Here is a 25,774-nt window from a genome sequence, read left to right on the forward strand (position 1 = left end):
AATATTTAAATTAATTACAAAAGGAAAAAATGCTTAAACATTGTAATTAAATAATGAAAAGCAATTAAGTAATTTAATGACAATTAACAGAAAAACCATATTTAATTGTGTTCAAATCTTTCTTTTTTGCTTATTAAAATTCTTGCAGAAATTTTTGACATTTAAAATTTTATAGAGAAATTAATTATAATTAAGATCTATATTAATTAAATAATGAAATGCAATTATGTAATTGATTGGAATTAATTGATACGTTACATTTAATTGTGTTTAAAACCATTATTTTTTACTTATTAAGACCCTTCTAGATATTTTTTATGAGTAAAATTATATGGAGAAATTAATTATTTTCAAATTTTTCCTGTAGAAAATCTAATTTAATATTAAATTTTAATTTTATAAATGATATAAATGTAATAAAAGTTCAAATGTGAAGTACAAACTTCTAATTACCTAATAAATTATAACTTATAAATATTGAAATTCTTTTTAAAATATTCGTTTAAGTAACGTTTATTTTAAATAAAATACAAAAGCGTAATATAGTTTAAAAAGAATTATTTCATTTTAAAATTATTCTTTAATAATATTTCCATTGAATTCATGCAATTAAAAATTATTTATTTGAAATTTATTGATAATATTTAATTTATTAAATTTATAAAACTTTTTGAATTAAACGAAATGAAATATTAATGAGTTTTCTAATAAATTTGATTTTTTTTCTTTGAAAATTTAATAAACTCATTTATAAATTATAAAAATAAACAGAATTATTAATATATTTCTGCTTTGTCAATTAAACTTTATCAAGAAAATCGTGTTTCTGGCCATTTTTCTAATTATAATTTATGCATTATATCTTAATAACATTAAAATCTATAATCTATGGTAATTATAAAGAAAATTATTTTGCTTTATATTTCATAAAATCTAATAAAATTTTAATAAGAAACGTTTTCGATTCTTTCATCGTTCGGTATTAATTTATAACATAACAATATAAAACCAAGTAGAAAAAACTTATTATTATTAAAATGTTTAACATGATATTTAACTCACAATAAACATAAAATGAATATAAATTAAGTAATTATCAGCATCATTATGATTTATTTGTATCAATACTCCTGCAGAGGAAAAGAAGATTCTACTGAATATGAAGAAAATTAATACATTTAAAATATATATGAGAAATTATAAATTTAATTTTCCAAATTTATTACGAAAATTTAAAGCTTTATTTTATAAATTTCTATATATAATTCGCATGTCTGTTGAAGATATTCTAGTTATAATTTAACATATATACAAGCAGTTTCTCGTTTATTTCTGTAGAAATATTTTCATGTAAGCTAATAAATTCTTATACTTTCATCTATAAAATCCTATATTTTATTTGTCCATAAAGCAAATTTAGCTCGTCATCGCTATTAGTAATATTTGAAAAGTGTTCATTCATTCTAATTTGTAACGTGTGACTTAACCATATAAAATTTACAAGAATGATTGTCATTTAATCAAAATAGTGTATAAATTCTTTCTTTATAAATTTTAAATCTTTATCATTTTGTTATCTTTAAATTACATTCAGTAATTACTTTCTTATTATATCGTTTCAAAAAGAATGTTAAAAATTTACCAGTGCCATGATCTGTAACAACTATTTTACACTCTTCAAATTACTAGAGTCAGTTGATGAGTTAACAAAATTATTGGATATGGAATTAATTAAGTCTGCTATACAATTTTGAGAAAAGCCATGCTTTATAGCTAGTTTATAATTCTATTGAATTCTATAAAATGATCTTGTTGAAGGGACGAAACGTGTTAAAGCTTTCCTAATTAAAGAATTGAAAGCTTTAGTTCATAATAGTTAAGATTATTTCACGTCTAATATCACTGAATTGCCTAAAAAAATTGTATATAAATATTCTTTGCCTAATTCTAAACGAATTTAATAATTCCTTTTACACATTTACAATTTAATCTATGTAGTAAATTAAAAGCGTTCATAATTTACAATAATTTATAATTATTTACATTATTAATATAATAATTAAAAGCACAATATATATGACGATTCATTAAGAATTATTAAAGTAAAAATAATTTTTGTATAAAATTTTGAAAAAAATAAAAATAAAATTTTATACTCAAACCTATTAAAATGATATATTATTTTTCATCAAGAGCTAATTACATGATCATAATTTTCCGATAACTATCAGATATTTTAAGAAATGAATTTCACAGAAAATTAATTACATAAACTAACAAAATCTATATTTTTGTTTAAGAGGTTTATTCATTATTCCAAATTCTAATCTGTAGAATTAATATTACAATAAAAATTTTCTAATTAGTTTAATAATTATTTTGAAAGAAAGGAAAGAATTGTTTCGTAGAGGAAAACATGACAATTTTTTTTTTATATATCATAAACTAAAATTTGTATTTTCTATCAATAAAAATATTTTTATGTCATTTTTATATGTCTGTCTCCACATTTTAAAAATTAATCTATCATCAAAAAATACTGTCTAAGAATTTCTACAACAATGAAAAATTCTCATTAGGATATGAATTATAAATTATCTTTTATGACTCGTAAATATGAATTATTAATTTAAAAATTAATAATATATAATTTATAATCAACTCGTGTTACTTTTTTAAATCTCTTTAAAAAAATCAAGAAAATTTTTCTACTTTATACCAAAATATATTAAAATATTAATCTTTACAAGAGTTTACAAGTTAATATTTTAAAATATTTTTTCTATAAAGTCGATGCAACAATTTTTTGGATGTTTCACATGATTTAATGTTTTTATAGCATCAATAATATAAGATTATTATGAAAATGTAATATAAAAATCACGAATTTTGAATTAAAAACTTAAATTATAAAATTATTCTATTATATATATACAATTAATTGTATTATAAATATATTACGTGTTAATTTTTGTAAATTTTTATATAAAAAATTTAAAAATTAATTAAATAAATTAAAATTTTGATGTTTCTATTGTAAATAATAAAACCAATTTTTTTTTTTATATAATTAAATAATAATAATTTTTTGCGTAATTAAATTAAATTCTTATATAAATAAAAATAACTTCAATTATAATTTTTCATCAAAATAAAAAGAAATAACAGATTAAATTTTTTTTTTATAATCCCGTGTTTTGAGATTATCAAAATAGATTCCTGTAGCTTCTCTGTAAAGCAGATAAACTTGGCAGTGAAGATAGTTTTAAAGGGGTAAAGGCAATGTCCTATGAAGAAAGGTTATGACTTATATTAATAGTATAAGTTCAACGAATTTAACCCTAATATTATCTTTAAATTTTCTTTATTCTAGTGTATTTTGTAATACGAATAATCGGGTTTACATGGACTTTGAAATTTTCTTAAAATTTAAAATTAAATAATCGAAATTTTTAAATAATAATTTAAAAAATACTGTATGAATTTTCGTTATAAAATGAAATTCATTTTATAAAATAAAATATAAATTATTTTCTTCATATAAACTTTAAAAATTTATATTCTAAATTTCACGAAATTTTTACATTAAAATATTATACATGAACAACTGTATAACATTTATACTTTTACTTAAACACAATTAAATAAAATGTACAAAAATACAAAATAATTTGCTTATTAATAGATTTTTGAGAATTAAAATATTATATAAATAAATTTAGGTTTTGATTAAGTATAAAATATTAAAAATTATGCGAGAATAATTAACATAACAATTAAAGAATGAATTATTATGGAGAGACGAGGATTATTAATTAATAATAATAATAATAATAATTTCAATTTATTTTTCTGATTTTTATATATTTTCTATTTTATTTTAAAGTTATTTCCGATAATATATTATTTAAAATAAGGAGTATGCATTACGTACGAATTTAGAAACATGAGTTGGGGTTGAAGTAATAAACGAATTCTAGTTTAAGAAGTGAAAAGTTTCCAGATGTAGATGAGCATCAGTAAATTAAAAAGACAAATTGGAAAATTAGATTAAGAAAAAGTCTGAAAACAGAAAATGGAGAATAGAGTTTGTTTATAAATATACATTATTTTTTTAAAATAAAGTCTGCAAAACTTTCAAAGGATGACAAGAGATGCAATTCATTAATATATAATTTTATTTCAAAAGTAACTTAGGCAATATACGAATCCAAATATATTTATTTATTTGAAGCATAGTAAATAATTTATTTTACATGATAAAACATTATAAATCTATTGAAGTCATCTCCATGCTCCAAAAAAATCTATATCAGTAAAGCTAGGGTTAAATAATGAATTATTTATTTACATTACCTTCATGCTTTTCAATGTGCTATTATAAATTAAGATAAATTCGAAAGTATCTTATTCTTCCACGTTTTTATAAATAGTATACAATATATAAATATGAAATTTAAATTTTGTATATCTACTGGAAGATATTTTTATCTCCATGAATAGGATAATATGAAAGTTTGTGAAAAGAAAAAAAGGGGTATATATAGATATATATATATATAATGTTATTTTACTTTAGTTGAATTGAAAATTCACTAAACAATCCCAATTGTTCATACTTATTAAATTCACCAAATTCTGTATTTTGTAAGAACACAATAGCATAAATAGCGTGGTATTGAATCATTCAGGAATTACTACAGAAGATTTTATAGTATCTGGAAACTGTCCAAGTAGCTTGTGCGTCTGTCTATCCTTACATTGGATGTAATTGTGCCGCATTCTAAATCTATACAATCGTATCATTTGGTCATGCAAGATAAGGAATTACTGCCGACAATTCGACCGTGCAATTCTGCTGTTACGGTGGTGATATAATTCAATACTTAGTTCTTTCCATCTCATCAGTCTTTCAGGAGAAGTTGAAGAGAAAGGGAGAAAAGAGAAATAACAAAAAAAAAAAAAGAAAATATATCGAAAAGAAAAAGTTTGAATTACGATCTGGTGTGGCTGAAGAGGTCAGAAGTTCAACTTGTCCATATTCTACCTGAAGAGAAATAAAGGAAAACGAAAAAAAAACTTTGTAGATAAAGGTAAAGAAGATAGCATAAAGTATGGTCTTTCTGAGTGAAAATGGAATAAACCAAGTGAAGGTAAAGGTAAAAAACCAATTGATTTCGCTACTCTTCGACTCAGCTTATTTTTAACAAAGTTAGGAAGATGTCTTTTATAGAAAGATTCTTCTAGGCAATTTTAAAGTATTTTTCTCGGGCAGCAACCAATTTCTCAACCGCCGACTGCTTGAAGGACAGTTTGCCTCAAGCTCTGATGAAACTAAAGCGTTATCGTGGAAGGACGAAGTAGTGTCCTTGACGTGTATACAGCAGTCGATGTATTTCAGGAATTCCTGACAGGGAATTCTTCTTCTTGTGTTTCCTTCACTGTTTGAGAATGTCCGAAAAACTTTCATAGGGTTGTCAATAGTTGTCATCATCGTTCTAGTACAACTACTTTTATATACTTTTACAGTTTCTCAGCTACCTTCACTGTATATATATATATATATATGTATCTCAGTTATAACAAATACTGTTGAAATCCTAGCATGTTAGTATTATCCCAATTGTTTTCTTCTTGATGGAGAGAGATTTCATACAAGTTTTGTCTCGAGTACTTTAGTAGTTGAGATTAGATTTTTGTTTCTTGTTTCTACTCTTACCAAGTCTCTTCAAATAAATATTAGATAATATTATTTACTAGAAAAACGATGTTAGAAAGAATTGTTTATAAATAAACTATATAAAGCATTTGTAACAAAAAATTTTCTTCAAAAATACGAAATATAACTTCATTAAAAATCCAATAAAATTTGCAATTTATATACTTAATATATATATATATATACATAACATACACATATATGTATATGTATATAATTATTTTATTTTAAGAGAATAGTTGTATCGAATTAAATAAATTCCTGTTTTAAAAATCTATATATTTTAATATTTTATATGGGAAAAAGTTTAACGCTTAAAATTGTCTTTTATTTTATTGAATCTAAGAAATATTACTAAAAAATATTTTTAGAATATTTAAACATTCTGAAAGCCTGCAGCTTAAACATAGCAATAAAATATTTTACTCGCAAAAAGATAGAAAAATCAATGAAAAGTTTAAAATGTACACTATAGATTAAAGTAAAATTTTGAAAAATTCATAAATAATGCATTACCTTTATTGATATTATCGTTTAAATAAATGAAATAGAAAAAACCGTACAAAGTCGAGTAAACAGCAAAAGAAAAATCCGTTTTCTGGTATTTTACATTAAGTAAAAGAATAGACAAAAGGGATAACAGTCGATGACCCAAGAAAGGATAGAGTGTTCTTTTATAAAACTTCAGATCAAACGAGAATATCTGTAATTTTATTTTATTTTTTATTTTCGATCTATTCCCACTGGTCAATATACTCATCAACTGATGAATAAGGTGAGTAAGTGTACCGTCAATGATTTCCTGTTGGTGCGAAACTATTTCTAACCCCTTTGTAACGAACACGTATCTAAACATACAATAGACGATGATTGCAATCATCGACCAACCAATGTTATCTTTTGACTGTCAAATACGCAATTATGATTTTAATCTTGCAAACGATACGATAGGAAGTGAATACGTGTCCAAAATCAATCGTAGCGTGTAACTCGTTTACGTGTATATATATAAGGTTATGTTGAAATTAAAATTAACGGAAACGAAGTTGATATAACAATTATATGGTTAGAAAATGACGTTTGTTATTAAAAGGAATATTTAACGTAAAGCTATGAATTTTAAGATAATAACGTTCCATTGTTAAGATAAGGTTTGATCTCTTCACCCGTAAAGATTGTTGCTGTTGGAGATAATTTATTATCTTCACTATGAATACATATATAATATACAGGAACTGACATCTTATGTTGAAGACTTAATCCCGACTAATGATCGTCCTCCTTTCTAAATTGATGTTTATGTCTTTATCACTTTTCTAGAATAATAGTCCGACGTAAATTTTTGAATATGTTCAAATTATTATTGAAATTTACAATAGCATAAATAGCGTGGTATTGAATCATTCAGGAATTACTACAGAAGATTTTATAGTATCTGGAAACTGTCCAAGTAGCTTGTGCGTCTGTCTATCCTTACATTGGATGTAATTGTGCCGCATTCTAAATCTATACAATCGTATCATTTGGTCATGCAAGATAAGGAATTACTGCCGACAATTCGACCGTGCAATTCTGCTGTTACGGTGGTGATATAATTCAATACTTAGTTCTTTCCATTTCATCAGTCTTTCAGGAGAAGTTGAAGAGAAAGGGAGAAAAGAGAAATAACAAAAAAAAAAAAAAAAGAAAATATATCGAAAAGAAAAAGTTTGAATTACGATCTGGTGTGGCTGAAGAGGTCAGAAGTTCAACTTGTCCATATTCTACCTGAAGAGAAATAAAGGAAAACGAAAAAAAAACTTTGTAGATAAAGGTAAAGAAGATAGCATAAAGTATGGTCTTTCTGAGTGAAAATGGAATAAACCAAGTGAAGGTAAAGGTAAAAAACCAATTGATTTCGCTACTCTTCGACTCAGCTTATTTTTAACAAAGTTAGGAAGATGTCTTTTATAGAAAGATTCTTCTAGGCAATTTTAAAGTATTTTTCTCGGGCAGCAACCAATTTCTCAACCGCCGACTGCTTGAAGGACAGTTTGCCTCAAGCTCTGATGAAACTAAAGCGTTATCGTGGAAGGACGAAGTAGTGTCCTTGACGTGTATACAGCAGTCGATGTATTTCAGGAATTCCTGACAGGGAATTCTTCTTCTTGTGTTTCCTTCACTGTTTGAGAATGTCCGAAAAACTTTCATAGGGTTGTCAATAGTTGTCATCATCGTTCTAGTACAACTACTTTTATATACTTTTACAGTTTCTCAGCTACCTTCACTGTATATATATATATATATATAACTCAGTTATAACAAATACTGTTGAAATCCTAGCATGTTAGTATTATCCCAATTGTTTTCTTCTTGATGGAGAGAGATTTCATACAAGTTTTGTCTCGAGTACTTTAGTAGTTGAGATTAGATTTTTGTTTCTTGTTTCTACTCTTACCAAGTCTCTTCAAATAAATATTAGATAATATTATTTACTAGAAAAACGATGTTAGAAAGAATTGTTTATAAATAAACTATATAAAGCATTTGTAACAAAAAATTTTCTTCAAAAATACGAAATATAACTTCATTAAAAATCCAATAAAATTTGCAATTTATATACTTAATATATATATATATATACATAACATACACATATATGTATATGTATATAATTATTTTATTTTAAGAGAATAGTTGTATCGAATTAAATAAATTCCTGTTTTAAAAATCTATATATTTTAATATTTTATATGGGAAAAAGTTTAACGCTTAAAATTGTCTTTTATTTTATTGAATCTAAGAAATATTACTAAAAAATATTTTTAGAATATTTAAACATTCTGAAAGCCTGCAGCTTAAACATAGCAATAAAATATTTTACTCGCAAAAAGATAGAAAAATCAATGAAAAGTTTAAAATGTACANAAACATATTAAATTTTTATAACCTTAAATACATGTTTAGTTCGTCGTATTTTAACAGATTTTTATACATATATTTTTTCTCTCTTTAAATCTACTTTATAGAGTAAGTTTGTGCTTAACTTTAATTTACATAAATTAATTACAATTTTTGCTTTTATTTGCCATTATTCAACATTCTTAACAAGCTTCTATACTGTATTTTTTTTAATCACATAAAATATTGTAAAGATTTATTTTCTGCTCTTTTCAGCCTCTAGAAAAAAAAAAGAGCTGTTTATAACTTTGTTGAATGAATCATTATCAAAACTGTATAGTAAAATATAAAGTATTCGAGCGTGCAACCTAAATTGTAAAACTTGTTGAAAATAACAATGAATTTAAAAGAAGTAAACTTAAAACTTACACTATTCTTAACAATCCTTCAATAAAAAATAAGTGTAGAAGCCATTATCAAATTCGGGAATCGAAAGAGAAATAAAAATAAAAAATATAAAAGTAAGAGAAAGTGAGAGAAGAAGAAGAGGAAGAGAAAGAGAAAGAGAGAGAAAGGAAAAATATAGTTTTCTACACTTTTCTGATTTCTTCTTATTCTTTTCTTTAGAAAATCTTTGTATAGATTTTTATGGCCCGTTGCAAACAAAAATCAAGAAACTCTACATGCCTTATATAACCAAAGCTGAATGACAAAATAGGTTTTCTAATACCCTCATACAAAAGCGGTCCAAGCATTTTTACTATTAAGTTACATTTTTATATCTTTCTCAAATCGTCCCTATGAATAGTGCATTTTATTCGGTAAGTTTTAAAGTTATATATTTTATTTTATCAATAGGAGAAATGTTTATAAGTCTTTCGATATTGCGAATATATATACATGTATGCAGATATCTAAGCATTGCTTATATTCTATTCACTATTTCGATATTTATAATACAGAATATATAAATTAATGTCTACGTAAATAATTTAGAAAAATTAAACATTATTCCTCAACTTTATATTTTAACAATTATCCAGGATGAATTTTTGGGAATCGCGATCTACAGGTTGGTAAATTATATTAGAAAGTAGTAAAATTTATATATATTTTTATACTTAAAAATATAAACATATTTTAATTATTTATGCTTTTAATTATTTTTTAAAATTAGTTTTGTTTGATTAGTCGTGAATTAAATAAAGTTTAAGAAAATAATAAGTGCATAAATTAATTTATTTATAATTGTAAACGTATGATTAAAAAATTCAAGCAATTTTATCTCGTAAACTTCCAAAAGAAGCTAAATTTAACGATAAAAGTTAGAATTTTTTGAAAAAATATAATCAATACCTTATGTTTCACATCAAAATTTGTTCAATATTTGACTTTTTTGAAAGATGCAAATGAATTTCATATAAATATATTCTTAACCTTTTATTACTTTACAACATAATCAATAATTCCAATATTAATGTTTACCTTCATTTGTAATTAAATGAAAAATATTTATGATTAAAATTTAATTAAGTAACTAATTTTTTTTTTTTAAATAATTGATTCACTTAGTGAAGTTATAACTGTTCGATATTGATAATATTTTATAGGGTTTGTAAGTTTTTTTATAAAAAGAAGAAAAAAAGGACATTTCATGCACTAGAAGAGACAAGTGGTGTCTGTGGCATTTTGCCAAAACTTCACTTGTCAATAGACACAAACACCTCAAACCCGAATTGGACAAATTTTTATTTTGACTGATTCCTTCCTCTCTCTCTCTCTCTCTCACACACACACACACACATCTTAAAAGGCATATAAATAACCAGCTTGACTTTTTCTTCCTATAGAAAACTTCTGTAAAGGAAAAAGCTGGATGAATTCAAAGGATTTTTCTCTCTCGTATAACTTACCAACTTAATCAATCCTAAAGTACAATTTATTTACTTAAACATTAAGTTATCCAGTAATCAATAGTATCTATAGTCAACAGTTAAGGTTAGTTTGTAAGATTTCCATCAATCCATCGAAGTCAGCTGTAAGAAAGCTACAGAAGTGTGCCATAAGAAAGCACGGAGGTCATACATTATACAGAAAGGGAGTTGGACATACATCGATCAATAGCCATTAGGGCCAGGTCGGTAACTGCCGAATACACCATGCAAAGGACCAATTTTTGCCAGGAACCACTTTCTATCAAATGACTTTCACCACCGAATGGTGCCTCTTCTTATTTTTATTTTATTCAATTACTACAAAAATAGAAAGGCATTCCATTGAGAACGACTTCACTATATTCAAATAGGTATACGAATTTTAAATAAAAATTATTATCACAAATAATATTTAAGAAGAAAATGATAAGCTATTATTTTCTATCTCCGTTTGTGGATAAGTTAATTGTCATAATTAATAGATAATAATTTAGTTAGTTAAGCAATTTTATTCAACGTTTATTCCTATTTACTTGATAAATAATAATAATAATTAAGTACTAATTCCATTAATATAAGCTAGTTTTTTATAAGTAGTACTGATATTTTTATAAATTTTTAGGGATGAGGATAAACTATTAAAAGAGGGAAGTTATTTGTCGTGTAAACAAATTAATTCTACTTATTAAGGTTTATTTGTAATTAAATTCTTCTAGTTAATTAANATTGGCAAGACACTTCATTGTTCATCATATCATTTATAATTATCAACACTGTTTATTTTTCTTCAGTAGATTATCACTAGATAAACTGTAAAAAAAATCGACTCGGATGTATTTTTTTTCTCTTTTAAAACTAACTATACAAGATGTATTTTAGTTATTTTCTTGTTGGAATATGTGTCTGTTCCTAATGAATTATTCAACTATCAGTAATTTGAGAAAGCAGGATCTTAAATGATAATCCTGGAAAACATGTCGTCAATCAAGACAGTGTTTCCAACTAAACGATTCATTTATCCATTCCTCTTCTTACATTATCATCTTTATAAAAAATTTATGAAAACTAAAAGATTATTCGTGTACAGAAGAAGATTTTGATTAAGTAGCTACTTGTATTTCACTCTTTTATAATAAAAGACTAAGACTATTAATTGTTATCAAGAGGTTTTACTTTAAGACATTTAAAGTGAATTTACGGATTCGAGAAGATTTAATGAGACAACCAATTTAGTTCTATTTTCTACAAGAATTACGTTACTTAACAATTTAAAGATCATTATTATTTCGTTACTAAGAGGCAAATTACTGATTTTAGCCATTGATAACCATTTCCTCGAAGAATTCGAATTTGTATAATTATACATCACCATGCCAACTTGTGAAGTTGAATAGGCTTTTACTTAATTGTAATTAAAACCTCTGAATTGAAAATTTAGTTTATTTAAGGTCTTGTAATGAGCTTTATCTTATTTTTAATACAATTCTCGATGATATAAGCTATAAATTTATCAATTTTCTCTGTTATATAACTGTTTAATCCCTCGCTTTGTAAAGAGTTATTACATGTATATCATATAAGGAATTACATAAATTAGTAATGGATTTGTTGGAAGAATATATATTAAATAAGGATATAACAAAGTTAACTCTCCAAATGTACAGAAGTGAGAGGTATTGGAAGCCATGCAGTTTTCATTATTATAAATTCATTTAATTAATACCGAGTTTGTGAATAATAAACTCGTTAAAATGAATTTACATTTCCGTTCTTAACTTTAATATTTATCTAGATATAATGTTTAAACTGATGTGTAGAAAATTTTCTGCATTAATAAATGAAGGTAAGAAGGAGAAAATGAAAAGGCTATCGCGAATATTAGACGTTAGGCATCACATCTGAGTGAATGTTTACGGTAGGTTGACCCTGATTCTATGGAAAGTGACAGTAAGAGGATATCCGGCACTAAGGTATTGTGTTACATTGGACTGGGAGAACGATAGCCTCACGCGTGACTATTGTAGCAGCTTATCATCTAGACAGACAGGCACGATTCACGGTTGCGAGAAGGCAATATCGACTACAGTGGTTCTACCCGACTACAACTCTTACTTTTGATCGATATTATAGGATGAAGATGATGCTTATAGAGATTGACAACGGTTCAGAATATAACTAGGAGTTTAAAAATACAAGTTTCCTTCACTAAAAAAAATATATATATATATATATATTTATATATATAATCCGACTTTCACTTTCACACCAACTGGTGTTTGCTGATAGGAGGATCGTCTTGCCTTTACCAATTTCCTCTTGGTAATTACCTGAACTGAATGTCAGATAGGGGCATTAGTTTAGTTACATCGGTTGGGATTTCATTAGTTGGTGTAGAAATCACTCTTTTCGGTAGCGTTAAACCGTCAAATTAGTTGTCAGTTTAATCCAGGATACCGTGACATATTGGGAGGTTCGCTTATCTCGGAACAGTTGATGACGATGTGTGAAATGCTTGCTTCTATTGCTACATAGGATTGGATACTCTAATACAACTGATCTGCCTCTTCTCCTATCGAAGGATTGGTGTTTAAGCCACCGAAAAGCTTCTCCTCGACAGGCTGAGTGTTACAGTAAGGAAAACACGTTTTTCCCCTTTCCCCTTACTATAGGAGATTGGAAATCCAGGAGAAAAAATAGAAAAACTAATAGATTTTACTGATAAAATTTTATATATTTTGATAGAGATAAAATGTATTTTTAAAACAAACATTTAGAAAAATCAATATGGGATAGTAACATTGGAAGAAAAGTAGTTTTTTGGAATACAATTCAACTGAGCAACAATAAAATATATTAATTTTAATGCTTTTTTTCTAAGAGTAATTCCTTTTTAAAAAATTTAATAAATATATTAATTTTATTAAACTTCTATTGAATTTATTTTTATCTAACAATAATATAAAATGAAAACATCTAAGCTATAAGAGGGGAATAATATAATTCTATGTGTTGCTTAGATTGCAGAATAATATTAATTCTAAAACTAATATATTAAATAAGAACTAATTTAGATATAGAAAAATGTAAGAGTTAAGACAATAAATTGCGTTAAATTCTATATTTATCTACTAAAACATTATTGATTTTTTGGTCGTTGCTTTCAACAAATCAGTAATCTTCAAAGAAAATTGGATGAAAAATTTTAGTTATAATATTAATTAATAGTAATATAAAACTATAAATTAAACATTTCAGTAAAATAAATAGGCGTATCTATCAAAAATATTTATGAAAATTACTAAATTATCAGATGATAGCAGATGGCTTTCCTTCATCATATATGTAGTATGGTATCACGACAACTGCGTTATTGATTCTGAATCATTGTTTTTTTCACACTATTGACATCGGATTAGTATGTCAGTAAAGGGAGAAAATTAATTATATTTCCATCATTTTCGTTAACAAATATAACTTCTGTTGTGATTTTATACTTAATGATTTATTTAATCAAAAAGATTTCATTATAATTACGAATCATTATCAGAATATGATAAAGCTTAAATTAGTTATTAAAACGAGGATTATTTACGTATAAAATTCTTTATTAACTCATAATTATTAATTTTTCTTATATAATTTTATTATTTTCCATTTAAAATATGAAAATACGCGATTAAAATTATCATGTTGATCAGAAGATAAGCTAAGAGCATCAAGATACAAGGGAATTCTAATTATAAGTGAAGTAAAAAATGGAAAAAAAATTGAATCTAATATTAATTGAGAAGTCAATTTTAAAGTAAAAAAATCCAGTTAAAATTTTATAATTTAACCATTATATAAATGATTAGAAAAATATATTTTTTTTCTTTCCTCTTTCAATCCAATATAAAATTCATTTTTAGAAAATTTTCTAACTGCCTAAAACATCTGTTCTACGTTTAAATACATTTTAACTCATCTGACTGTAAAATTTTTATTTTTCTTTATTTATAATAGTAAAGATATTTTTATAACCATATTCACATAAAAATTCAACCATTAAGAATCACTAAATTAGTATAGATAAGTACGAACGAATACTTTAGAACAGAAAATGACAAAGGTTGAGAATATCTAAACTGTTGATTTCTCTAATTAAATATTTAAATATTTATACTTTATTACATAGAAAATAAGACTTTGAGAAAACTTAACCATAAGAATAACGATTATGTAAGATACAATAGAGCGACAAACAAACGTTTCGAGTAATTAAACTATCGGTGTGCAAAAGCTATTTTTAGAAGAGATAAATGTCTCATGCATCTCTGCGTAATGGTGCGTATGGTACTTTGCTATACGTTTGCGTTTCGCTTAACAATAGCCGTTATCTAAATGAGCGAGGAATGAAAACAAGCATAGTTTGCTCGTGTTGCAATCCTGACCTCTTTTTTTTTTTAACGCCTTTATATATATAACATAAGTTAAGCTTGTTACATGCATTCCTTTCTTAAAGATGTTATAAAGAAGAGAAAGGGGATTCTTCATTTTATGTATATGATCCTCTTCCTCTTCTTTGGGGTGGTTTTTTATAGCGTATTTTCTAACATTTTACCCATTTCTAACTCTTGTTTTTTGGATAAGAGGGATCAAAGACTGTCTACAAATATTGATCCGTTTTTATAAGGAAGAGTGATAGCTTTTATGTAGTGAGATTTATATCTGATCATTATTAAAAACATCGCCATGACGTGATTTTTATGAGGATAAAATCATTATATTTTTCTTATTATCTCGTTGATTTATCTTTTGGTTAAACAATATAAATAAATATAATATATTTTAATAAATAAACTATTCTCTTTCGAGATTTTGTAATAAAAATATGATTTAATTAGATGCTTTTCTTTCATTCTATAGATTATTTTCCAATTATTATTATTTATTTTAAATAATAAATATGCTTTAAAAAGTTTGTTTATTATTTTTTTAAATAAAATTAATTTAATTAATGGGTATTTAATTAAACTCAATATATATCTTATTTTCTCGTTATTCCTCTTACTTTAATTATATTACTTTATCTAATTACGTATCACTTGAACTGCTTTTTTCCATAATAAAATTTTCAGTCTTTTTATGACATTATCACTATTTTTTACTTCTATTTGATACAATTTTCTAATTCTTTTAGCTATAAACATATCTATTCTTTAATTTTATCTCAATTACTCTAGATATATTTTACTTATTTTTAATTTATTTTACTTAATATTCATCCTATTAATTATCAATGATATATTATATCCTGTATACTTATACTAAGAATGATAATATTTATTATAAGTTATAATATATCTGTATCAGAATGGAGTAGATTAATCTTTTGGAATTAAAAACGAAAGATAATTAATCAGTTATCCTCGTTTAATTTTCGTCACAATCGATAATTTAATAAATATTACTTTATCTTTTGTCTTGATAAATTAAACTAAGAATTTATATTAATAACTACAACTAGAACTATTATTATTCTTAACGAACTTATAAGCTTATATATATAAAGTATAAATATAATTTAAAATTTCCTTTATCTTAAATAATTAATTCAGAAAGAAAAATTTTAAAAATTTCCTTCTTTAAAATCTAAAATTTCAATTAAAAAAAAATAATAATAATAATTGCTTCGACTTTATCATAATCATCATTAAAATAATTGCATTTTTTTAATATTATAAATAGTAAAGAATTTTTAAGTCTAGTTGATAATGATACTTTTTTATTTTAAACATTATTCTGTAAAAAATAAAAAGAATTATAAATTTTCCTAAATTTATTTTTAAAATATAAATTTAGAAAAAAATAATAATAATAATTGTTTAAATAGAGTTAAGAATTTAATTTACAGTTATCACTTTTTAAATTAAAACACTATTTAAAAAGAACGAAATGAATTATCATGTTTACTTTTTATTATTTTAATATATTTAAAGAGAAGAAATTATAAATGTAACGTTTAAGAAAATAGAAATAATTCTAAGAAATATTTTAAAAAATAATAATTTATTTATATCAACGTAAATTAAGACGAAGTAATTTATTATAACAAAATTAATAATAATAATATAAATATATGGCTATAATTTAACATATTTAACTCTTTATCTCTTTAAAAGTTGACGTGAAAACATATATATATATATATTTGCTACATTTACTAAAATTTTTATTTTTATAAGGTTGTGGGAAAGCCAATTAAATCATTTCGTTATTATAATTAAATTAATTTTACATTCACTACATTCAAAATTCAAATATATAGTTTGAAGATTAGCATTCTAGATGATTATTTTAATAAGGTTTTAATTTAAATTCTCATAATTTAATTTTCTTAACACTTTGTATGGATGAATTGTTATATAAACTGCTTACGATAAAGTTTAGATTAATGATATTTAGTGAAACAATATTGAAAACATTAAATAAATTAAATTAATTTTTTTTTACAAACTCAAGTCGAGATTTATTTAAAAGAAAAAAAATACGGTTTGTTTTTGTCGTTTTATTTGTTAGAATTTACAAAATATTTCACGTTTTTCCATTTATTTAGTTGTATTTCCTTTATTTCCGAAGTGAAGTAGTTCTTATCAACCTTCATTTGATTCGAAATTCTTTCATTGGGATTCCTAAATCTAATTTTGTTTTTTTTTTTACTACGCTTTCATTTTTACTAGGGATCTTTAACCTTTAAAAATTACCAATTAGTTTAAGAATTGAAATTAAAATTAATATTAAATATGCTTAAAATACAATTAAGGATTATAAAAATACATAGAAACATTACGAAAAGAATTATTAAAAATCGAGAATATTAATGGAGAAATATCAAATATTTTTAATTGAATTTTAATAAATGTAAATGTATTTTAAAACAATAAAAATTAATATTAATAAATTTTGTAATTTAATTTTACACGAGTAAACTATACATTTGAATTATTTATTTATTTATTTATTTTATTATATGTTGAAAGTTGTCAATTTTATTACATGTTGAAATGAACAAATATTTAAAATATTTGTTCATTTCAACATGTGATGAAATAGAAACGTTTTAACTTCTTAACACGTGTTGGAATGAAGAAATTTCTATTTCTCTTTCCATAATCGTTTTATTTATTTAAAAATTAAATGAATAAATATTAAAATAACGACAGGAATTGGTAAATATTTAAGCAAACAAAAATTAAACGAACTTTACATATTTATTAAAAATTAATATTGATAATTTTCCTGCGTTAATTCTATACTTTCAAATCGAATTTATACATTGAGACATTCAAACAAAAGTAAGATTAAATTTCTATATTTAAAGTTTAAATGAGAAGGACAAAACTGAATGCTAATTATTTAGTATATTGTAAGTTTGTTTGTAGTTACTCTAAGAATAGAGAAGGATTAGAAAGATTTAGAGTTCTGCACCAAATCGTTCTATAGCTATTAGGATATTTAACACATTCCACATCTTAATTAGCACGTAACTTCCTACTTCCGGCACATTGAAGCTCCTTATCCCTCCAAGGGCTTGGTTTGCGTTGTACTGGTCTTCCAGTTCATTACATCAGTCTTTGTTGAGGTTTTTTCGTCGTTCTCATTAATTACCTGGTTCTAGTACTAATGTTTGAATGTGCCAAGAAAGGAATGAGACAAAATAAATCACAAAATTCAATTCGTACAACAAATATTTGGAAATTCAATATAAATATATTCAGTAGTAGAGGTATTGTACTTTCTGGAATTTTTTTTTAAACTAGAGCTAACAAAATTTTCGTTTCAATATAAATATAAGAGATTATATAAAGTTGTAATAGTTTTGTTTTTATCTTGTAAATTTTATTATTTCTGTAACTATAAAATTTTAAGACAATTGACAAGATGAGAATTTTTGTTATAATTCTAAATAGCATTTTTTTTCTTAGTTTCTAGCTTAGTTTCTGTTCTATTACACAACTCTCTGTTTTTTTTTCTTGAAAGAAAATACTTCCAGCTATCTAATCCTTCACTTTACCCTTCATACATCCTTCGTCTCATTAGAAACAGGTTCCAGTATGGTTTTAGAAACTCCCAGTGGGAAAAAAGTAAAAAATAAAATAAAAAAGGACAGTCTAGAAAACAGCTACGGTGCAGCGGTCGTAAAATCCCTTCCTTTCTGCTTCAGTGAACGCCTTCATTTTTCCCATCTGTTCTATACCTTCTACTCACAAATACTGCACACCTTCAGTTGACTAATGTCTTCTACAAACCATAGAACAAACTAATTCCGTTAGGGACACACAGGTAGCACACAGGTGCTTTACGCCATCTCTACTGAAGAAGATGGTAAATAAGAGGAAAAACAAGACCATTTCAACGACGTTCTCCTATATGATTGAACATGTAGAGGTGCAATGATGTCGAGTAATTGGCCAGCTAAGATGAGAAATCGAGTAAAGGTTGACAACGTTGCACCAGCTAACATTACGATATCTCAGGTGGCCACGTATCAAGAGAAGATGCGTTTATCTGGAAACAGGAGCATCCTTCACTAGATTTCGAAAATAATAGCTCAGATTGTCTTAGAGGAATGTGAAGAAGTTATCCAATATGATTACTTTTCAGGTTCCGTAATCATTTTATACAGCTTCCTTTCTTCTTATCAAGTACGCTATTTGATCAGTTCTTCAATAAACGTACAATTTTTGAACTTTAACCATTATTTTTTCTCATAAAAAAAACTAGTTAAACAATAATAATAATAAAACTTTGAAACTTTTATAACTCTACGAGATTTTCTTTTTAATCTAATCGTATAAAAAATAATTACAAATAATAAATACGCGAATAAGAATTTAAAAAAAAATTTTTCCTAAGCATAACTTAAGAACATTACAGGAAATAAAATTATTAAATAAACCATGACTTGTTATGCACCTTATTTGATACAGTAGAAGATTATTATTATTTTTTTTAAAAGAAATATTATCCAATAAAATCTATTATTTTGTATAGAACTTTGCTTAAATTTTAGAAATATAANTTCGAGAGTATAATTTTAAAGTTTTTTTAAAAGAAATATTATCCAATAAAATCTATTATTTTGTATAGAACTTTGCTTAAATTTTAGAAATATAATTTTATAAAAAGTATATCAAAAACTGTACAATAATATAATATTTTCTTTATATTAAATCAACAGGATTCAACAGAACATTGTTATTTATTCTTTACTTTGACAATTTATCTAATAGATTGGCAATCCACATTTCTTTTTAAGATACGATAAATAAATTTACTACATTTTTGATTTCTTATAAATCTCTAACATCCTCTTATATGAGCAAAACTTAATACAATCTTTGTAAGAAAATCAAATTTCTTCAAGAGTAAAAGACGGTTTCCTTTTACTTTTAATCATTGTACGTAGTAAGTCTGTCGCTTCCTTACAGTTTTTACAATTTACGTGATTAAATGTAATTGTAGTAAAAAGCTTTACTTCGAAGATAGGTATTAAAAAAAAGAGCCCTTGTAAAGCGCATTACGTACAGTACAGTACATTCGTTTCGTGTATGTAGCTCTCATTATACAACGTACAACATGAATTTTGTATTGAAGTAATACTCTTTAAGTGGCTCATTATCCATAATATCGTTGTTATGATCGATTAGTTACTAATAAATATTTTTACGTTGCCTAAACATGTACTAAAATCATAAAAATTGATTTGTATTTTTAGCATTTTTACTTGTTGACAGTGTACAGAAAATACTTTTTAAACGTCGTATATATATCTACCTTTCTTTCAAATGTAAATAAATCTAAATCTAACATCGATATTATTGTTGATCTTATTGATATCATGTAGATGGCGAGCAATAACAATATAGCATCCATTCTACTAGACATGACGACAACAAATCACTATCAAATCTGCTTAGAGAAAATCGGAAAAAATTCTCGAAAATCCTACTGAAAAAAAAAGTGTGCAATAAAAATAAATCGCGATAAATATATGAAAAAATATTACAAATTTCTGTTAGAACAAATATTATTTGTATAATTATACAGATAAATATTTAAGTCATACACACGTATATATATATTAACATGATTGTTATGTATCAACTGTCTTCAATCAATCTCTATTGCATGTTTGTTCGTTGATTGTATCCATGAAAATATTCTCTATGATTTATAGATATGAAACCCTTTGTAGGTCTAGTAATTTTGTAGTGATATAGGTACACATTATATTATTCTAGCAATGTGATATATATCTAATGGTTTATATAGATTTTCTCTCGAGTATAGCACAGCTGGGAATATTTTCATTATAAGGAGATATAGCTATAATGCAATTAATATTCTGCTCTTATTCTCATATAGTCATCGTAAACATAAAGAAACATATTATGAAAAGTTATTAAATATGAATATTCTATTGTTCCTTTTTAGATTTTATGTGTAATAATGTGGTAATTTGTAAACTCATTTAAAACTTTAAACTTTATCTAATGAGTTTATACATTAATTTTCAACTATTAAGGTAAATAAATTTTAAAATTTATTAATCAAATAAGTGTATAATTTATGTTCTTTTTCTTGTTTTCTTTACAAATATACTTTATTTTTTATCTAAATTTTTGCCTTTATGTATGGGTTTATTGGGAATATATATATATATTTTATATTAGTCATTATATATATTTTATATTTTTCAACTTATATTCTATCAGAACAAATGGATATTCGTGTAATGTTCTTGTAATGAACATTCATATACGAAAGTTGCATGCTTATGACATTATAAGGGAGAAATGAACGGTTAGGATCACTTATTGGTTACTAGATAAAAACATTCGCTAAAATCACTCTATAACCAACGTTTATGGATCTACTGATCTTTGTGGAATGATGGTAATAAAAAGAGTCAAAATAAAAGCCTCTTTCCTTGATGAAACACAGACTACTATCTAAGTCACTTCCCTTGGGATTTTACGGTTCCTTTTCTTCTGTAGTTTCATTAATCTCTTATTAAGAGTAAGTAAAGTACACCTACGTCAAAGATTTATAAAATAAGAAATTAAACTAGGATTACTATGAAATAGGCTCGATTTTATGTTCATAAAAAATAAGACTGTTTCATGAATAATTACCATTTTAGTAATTGGTTCCTAATAAACAAAATTAATAAAAAAAATTAAGCACATTTTTTTTGCATGGAAAAGCAACAGAAATAGTATATAAAATTTAATTTTTATTTATTATTATTATTATTTGTTTTTATTTAGAAAACAAGTTATATTTTTCTAAATTGTTATGTGAATATATAAATTTTGGAAATTTAAAATATACAAAAGAAAATAAATTTTAAAAAGTTCATAAAAAGTTTTGTTTAATAAAAATGAATCTGTGCCAGAATAAATTTTGCTTTTGTAAATTTATTTTTTCCTTCTTTTATTTTATTTTATTTTATTTTATTTTTTCTAATTTAAACAATGAATTTTCTGTATTATTTTTGAATTTATTTAATAAATTTTTTAAATTATTAATTTAAAAAGAATTATTACTTTGTAATCCTTAAACTGATAATTTTCAATTAATTCAATCTTAAAGCATTTTTTTAATATGTAAAGATGACATTTGCTTAAGAAATAAAATGCAAATTGATCATTTGAAATTGATAAAATGTATAAAATTATAAAGCGTAACAATATTAATTTTATTATTATATTTTTTTAAAAATAAAAGCCAAAAATAAAGAATTTAAAGTTTTAAGTTGCATAAATAAACGTTTGAACTTTGAACTGTGATTAGTAGGTTGTTCAGGGATGAAACGAAGCTAAGACTTTACGAAGCCGGAAATTAAATACTTGTACTGGATGCAGCAGTCTCGCCATTTTCCAAATACATTAATTCCCTTGCGAGTTATCCAAGCTTACTGTCAATAGCACTAATCAAAGTGTGAACGATTTTCTTAAAATTCTTCTTATACCAAATGGAACCTGATGATTTTGATGAAATAACACGAAGATAACCTCTTTAAAAAATGTTCATTATACGCATTTCTAAGAAATTCTCTTTACAGGAATGAGAAAAATTTTCGATTTTCGCAAGTACTTTTACTTTCTTTCTTATTTCATTTCTTTGGATGGAATTTAGTGAAGAACTCTTTAAGTACGTGGTTAAATCTATTGTAATTCCTTGTAGGAGCAGAACGATTGGGTTAATGAACTGAAAAAAGAAGCTTTAACCTTTCGTTGATAACCCAAAATAAGCTCATCTGATAACAATGTACCATAAACGAATATCTCGAATTTTACGACACCACCTGTTAAGATCCTGTCGTCGTATTGTGCAAATCTAAAATCAATCATGGCAAAGGACCAATATCCTCGGGCAGAAAGAGCTAAGAAAAGTGTAGCAACGTACTTAACAATTACTTACCCCATGGCTGTTCATTTGTAGCAGGGCCTGCAGGGACACGAGCGGACACAAATAGAACCCATATGCTCCATATAAGTGGACTGATGTATAGGGCATGAGCCATGGATGATTGCCAATTAATATTCGATGCCATCCTATTACATAAGCGAATTACACTTCGGCATTTCGTAGATACACAACATTGCCACACCACCACATATCGTCACATTGTCGTCGAAAAACACACACTGCCACACCTGTATCGCGGCTCTGGAAGACAGTTGGTATACCAAGTGGAACACGGCGATACGTGGTACGTCCTGTAACTCGGTCGCTTCCAACTGGCTGCTACTTGCAACCCAGCATGTATCGATCCACGACATCTCTTCATCCTTCCACCAGAGGGCTGCTAAGGTGAGACGTCCGGACTTGGCAGGTGGTGTTTGGCACACGATTGGAGAAATGATTAGAGAAATGATGATAGGGAAGGTGTCTCAACAAAACTTGCTTTTCTTGCTTCTTTGCCTAGATTTCTCTTCAGAATATCACATGTGCAAGATGAGAAATTCTCCATAAACATATCCAGAAGTACAGTTTTCTATACAGTCTTACACATATTCCATCACCCTCCGTAGTAATCTATACCTATTCTTTCGCTTATTGAAAAATGTATCGATATTTTTGCGTGTTCCTGCAGTTCATATAACAAAGAATTGATTGAAAATTTTAACTAATAAAGGGTAAATATTTATTTATTTTTTAAAAAAGTACAGATTTATCGATCAGTTTTATTACTGTTTCCCATAATAATTTAACAAAATATACAACATATGTTCTTTCACATGGACGGTTAATAGACATGGAATATCACTAATCAATAATTGGAATCAATATGGATGTCTGAAGAAACAAATAAGAATTATATAACGTACAGTGCATTCCGATTGTTTTTTTTATCGATAAATCGTTTTAAAAAAATGTATAAAGATTAATATATAAATAACTGGACAAATAATTAATTTTACGTTTGTATATAAATTCAGAACTTTATAATTTATATGAGTGAATTTTTTAGATTTCTAATGTTTTTTCCTCCTCTATTTTTCTAGTATAACAATGCATTTTTTTCTCATAAATCAAACAGAACAAAGCTACAAAAGTTGTTTACTGTCTGCAATGTGTCAATACATTTGGATAAGTTAGATGCAATTTTATTCTTTATAACAATTCCACACAAAATAACAGCATTTGAAATTTTAATAATGTATGTATTTGTTGATTTTCTAAGTAAATAACATGAAACTCACTCATGAAACCTAACCATTTAACAACATTACGAGTTAAAAATCATTTTAAAAAAAGCACTAATTACATTAAAAATAATTAAATTATACAGATTAATTCTCTTACTGTTAAATTATCTAAATTTTTGTTTTTATAGCCTTATAAAAGCAAATTTAGTAATCTATCTATAAACTATGAGAGTAGTAAAGTAAATAAAATAAGAAAAAACATCATCATCATCATCTCTCTCTCTCTCTCTTCTATAAAATTAATAGCAACCATTTTGTTTTCTTTAACTTAAAGATTTTTTTCCCTTCATTTTTGAAACGATTTGTTTAGTCTAGTAGGATGTTGTTTAAACATTATTAAAAATTTTAACTGTATTTTTAATTTCATGATGTGTTTTCCTGCTAACATTAGCTATCTGAAAATTTTAGTAGCCTTCAGCTGTACAGTATTATAAAGTGAATGAAATTTGATAGAAATTTTACTAGAAAAATAATTATTATTTCATGGACAAAAAGGATATTTTTCATTTTATTTTATCTTAAAAATTTTATTTTTAAATATATAAGTATATTTTATAAGATTATTTTTGATATTATATATTAATTGTAACAAAAATTCGAGTGTCTCAGCTTTAAAATTATATTTTAAAATGTAAAATTAATTTTTTCCTCGATGATTGTTACGTTTAAAGCTAAAAATGAATGTTATGTTACGTTATAGCACATTAAGTACTATGTACTTAAATATATATACTGTATATAAATACACACACTTTAGTAAATATTAAGTGTAAAAATTAATAAAGAAATATACTTTTTATAATTTTATATATGAATTTAAGTTGTATTTTTGGCTTAATTTTTTGGAAAAATTAATCTATAATCTTATAAAAAAAAATTCCTACACACACTTTAATATATTTACATTTTAAAAAAATGAAATAAAAATTTACAATTTTCTAATAGATTTATAATTATAAAAAAAATAAACAAGATATCTTCTTATAGTTTTTATATATTATTTACATGAATTTATTTATTTACACGTCTGCATAAAACAAAATTTAATTCGAGAAAATATATTGATCTCCCTTTCATAAAACAAACACAACGGACTTATAATTCTACTTTGGTTTATAACCCAAAGCACATTGTGTAAACCAAAACTATATGAAAAAAAATACCTATATATATATATGAGGGGCCGAATTTCTTTCATCAAAAGTATTGTGCTTGTTCACTAAAATAAAAAAAAATACTACTGCAAAACTTTAGTAGTAGTAACTATCAATAGGAGACAAAATTGCTATTGAGTTTTGAGAAACCAAACATTCTTCTTAGTCATGAAAAATTCTTTCAATATAATATACTATATATATAGGAGAAAAATACTTTTCTTTGAATATCAGTTTTGAAATTATAGCAATATATAAACTCTATGACACATAAAACAAATAGAAAATCTTGTAATTTACAATTTTACTATTGAAAATTACAATTTT

The 25,774-nt window shown here is 24.8% G+C and overlaps 1 protein-coding gene across 1 annotated transcript in view; it reads right to left on the reverse strand.

The window, feature by feature from the left end:
• The window catches only part of LOC111640419, an 80,811-nt gene extending 57,183 nt beyond the window's left edge, over positions 1-23,628 (reverse strand). Inside the window, exon 1 of the mRNA XM_023386430.1 lies at positions 23,002-23,628. Coding sequence (XP_023242198.1) covers positions 23,002-23,134 — 133 coding nt within the window. The 5' untranslated portion in view covers positions 23,135-23,628. The remainder of the gene's footprint in view (positions 1-23,001) is intronic.
• Between the last annotated feature and the right edge of the window lie 2,146 nt (positions 23,629-25,774).

The sequence above is a fragment of the Centruroides sculpturatus genome, unplaced genomic scaffold, assembly GCF_000671375.1.
Source record: "Centruroides sculpturatus isolate CEXI.00-Female unplaced genomic scaffold, Cexi_2.0 scaffold1421, whole genome shotgun sequence".
NCBI lineage: Eukaryota > Metazoa > Arthropoda > Arachnida > Scorpiones > Buthidae > Centruroides > Centruroides sculpturatus.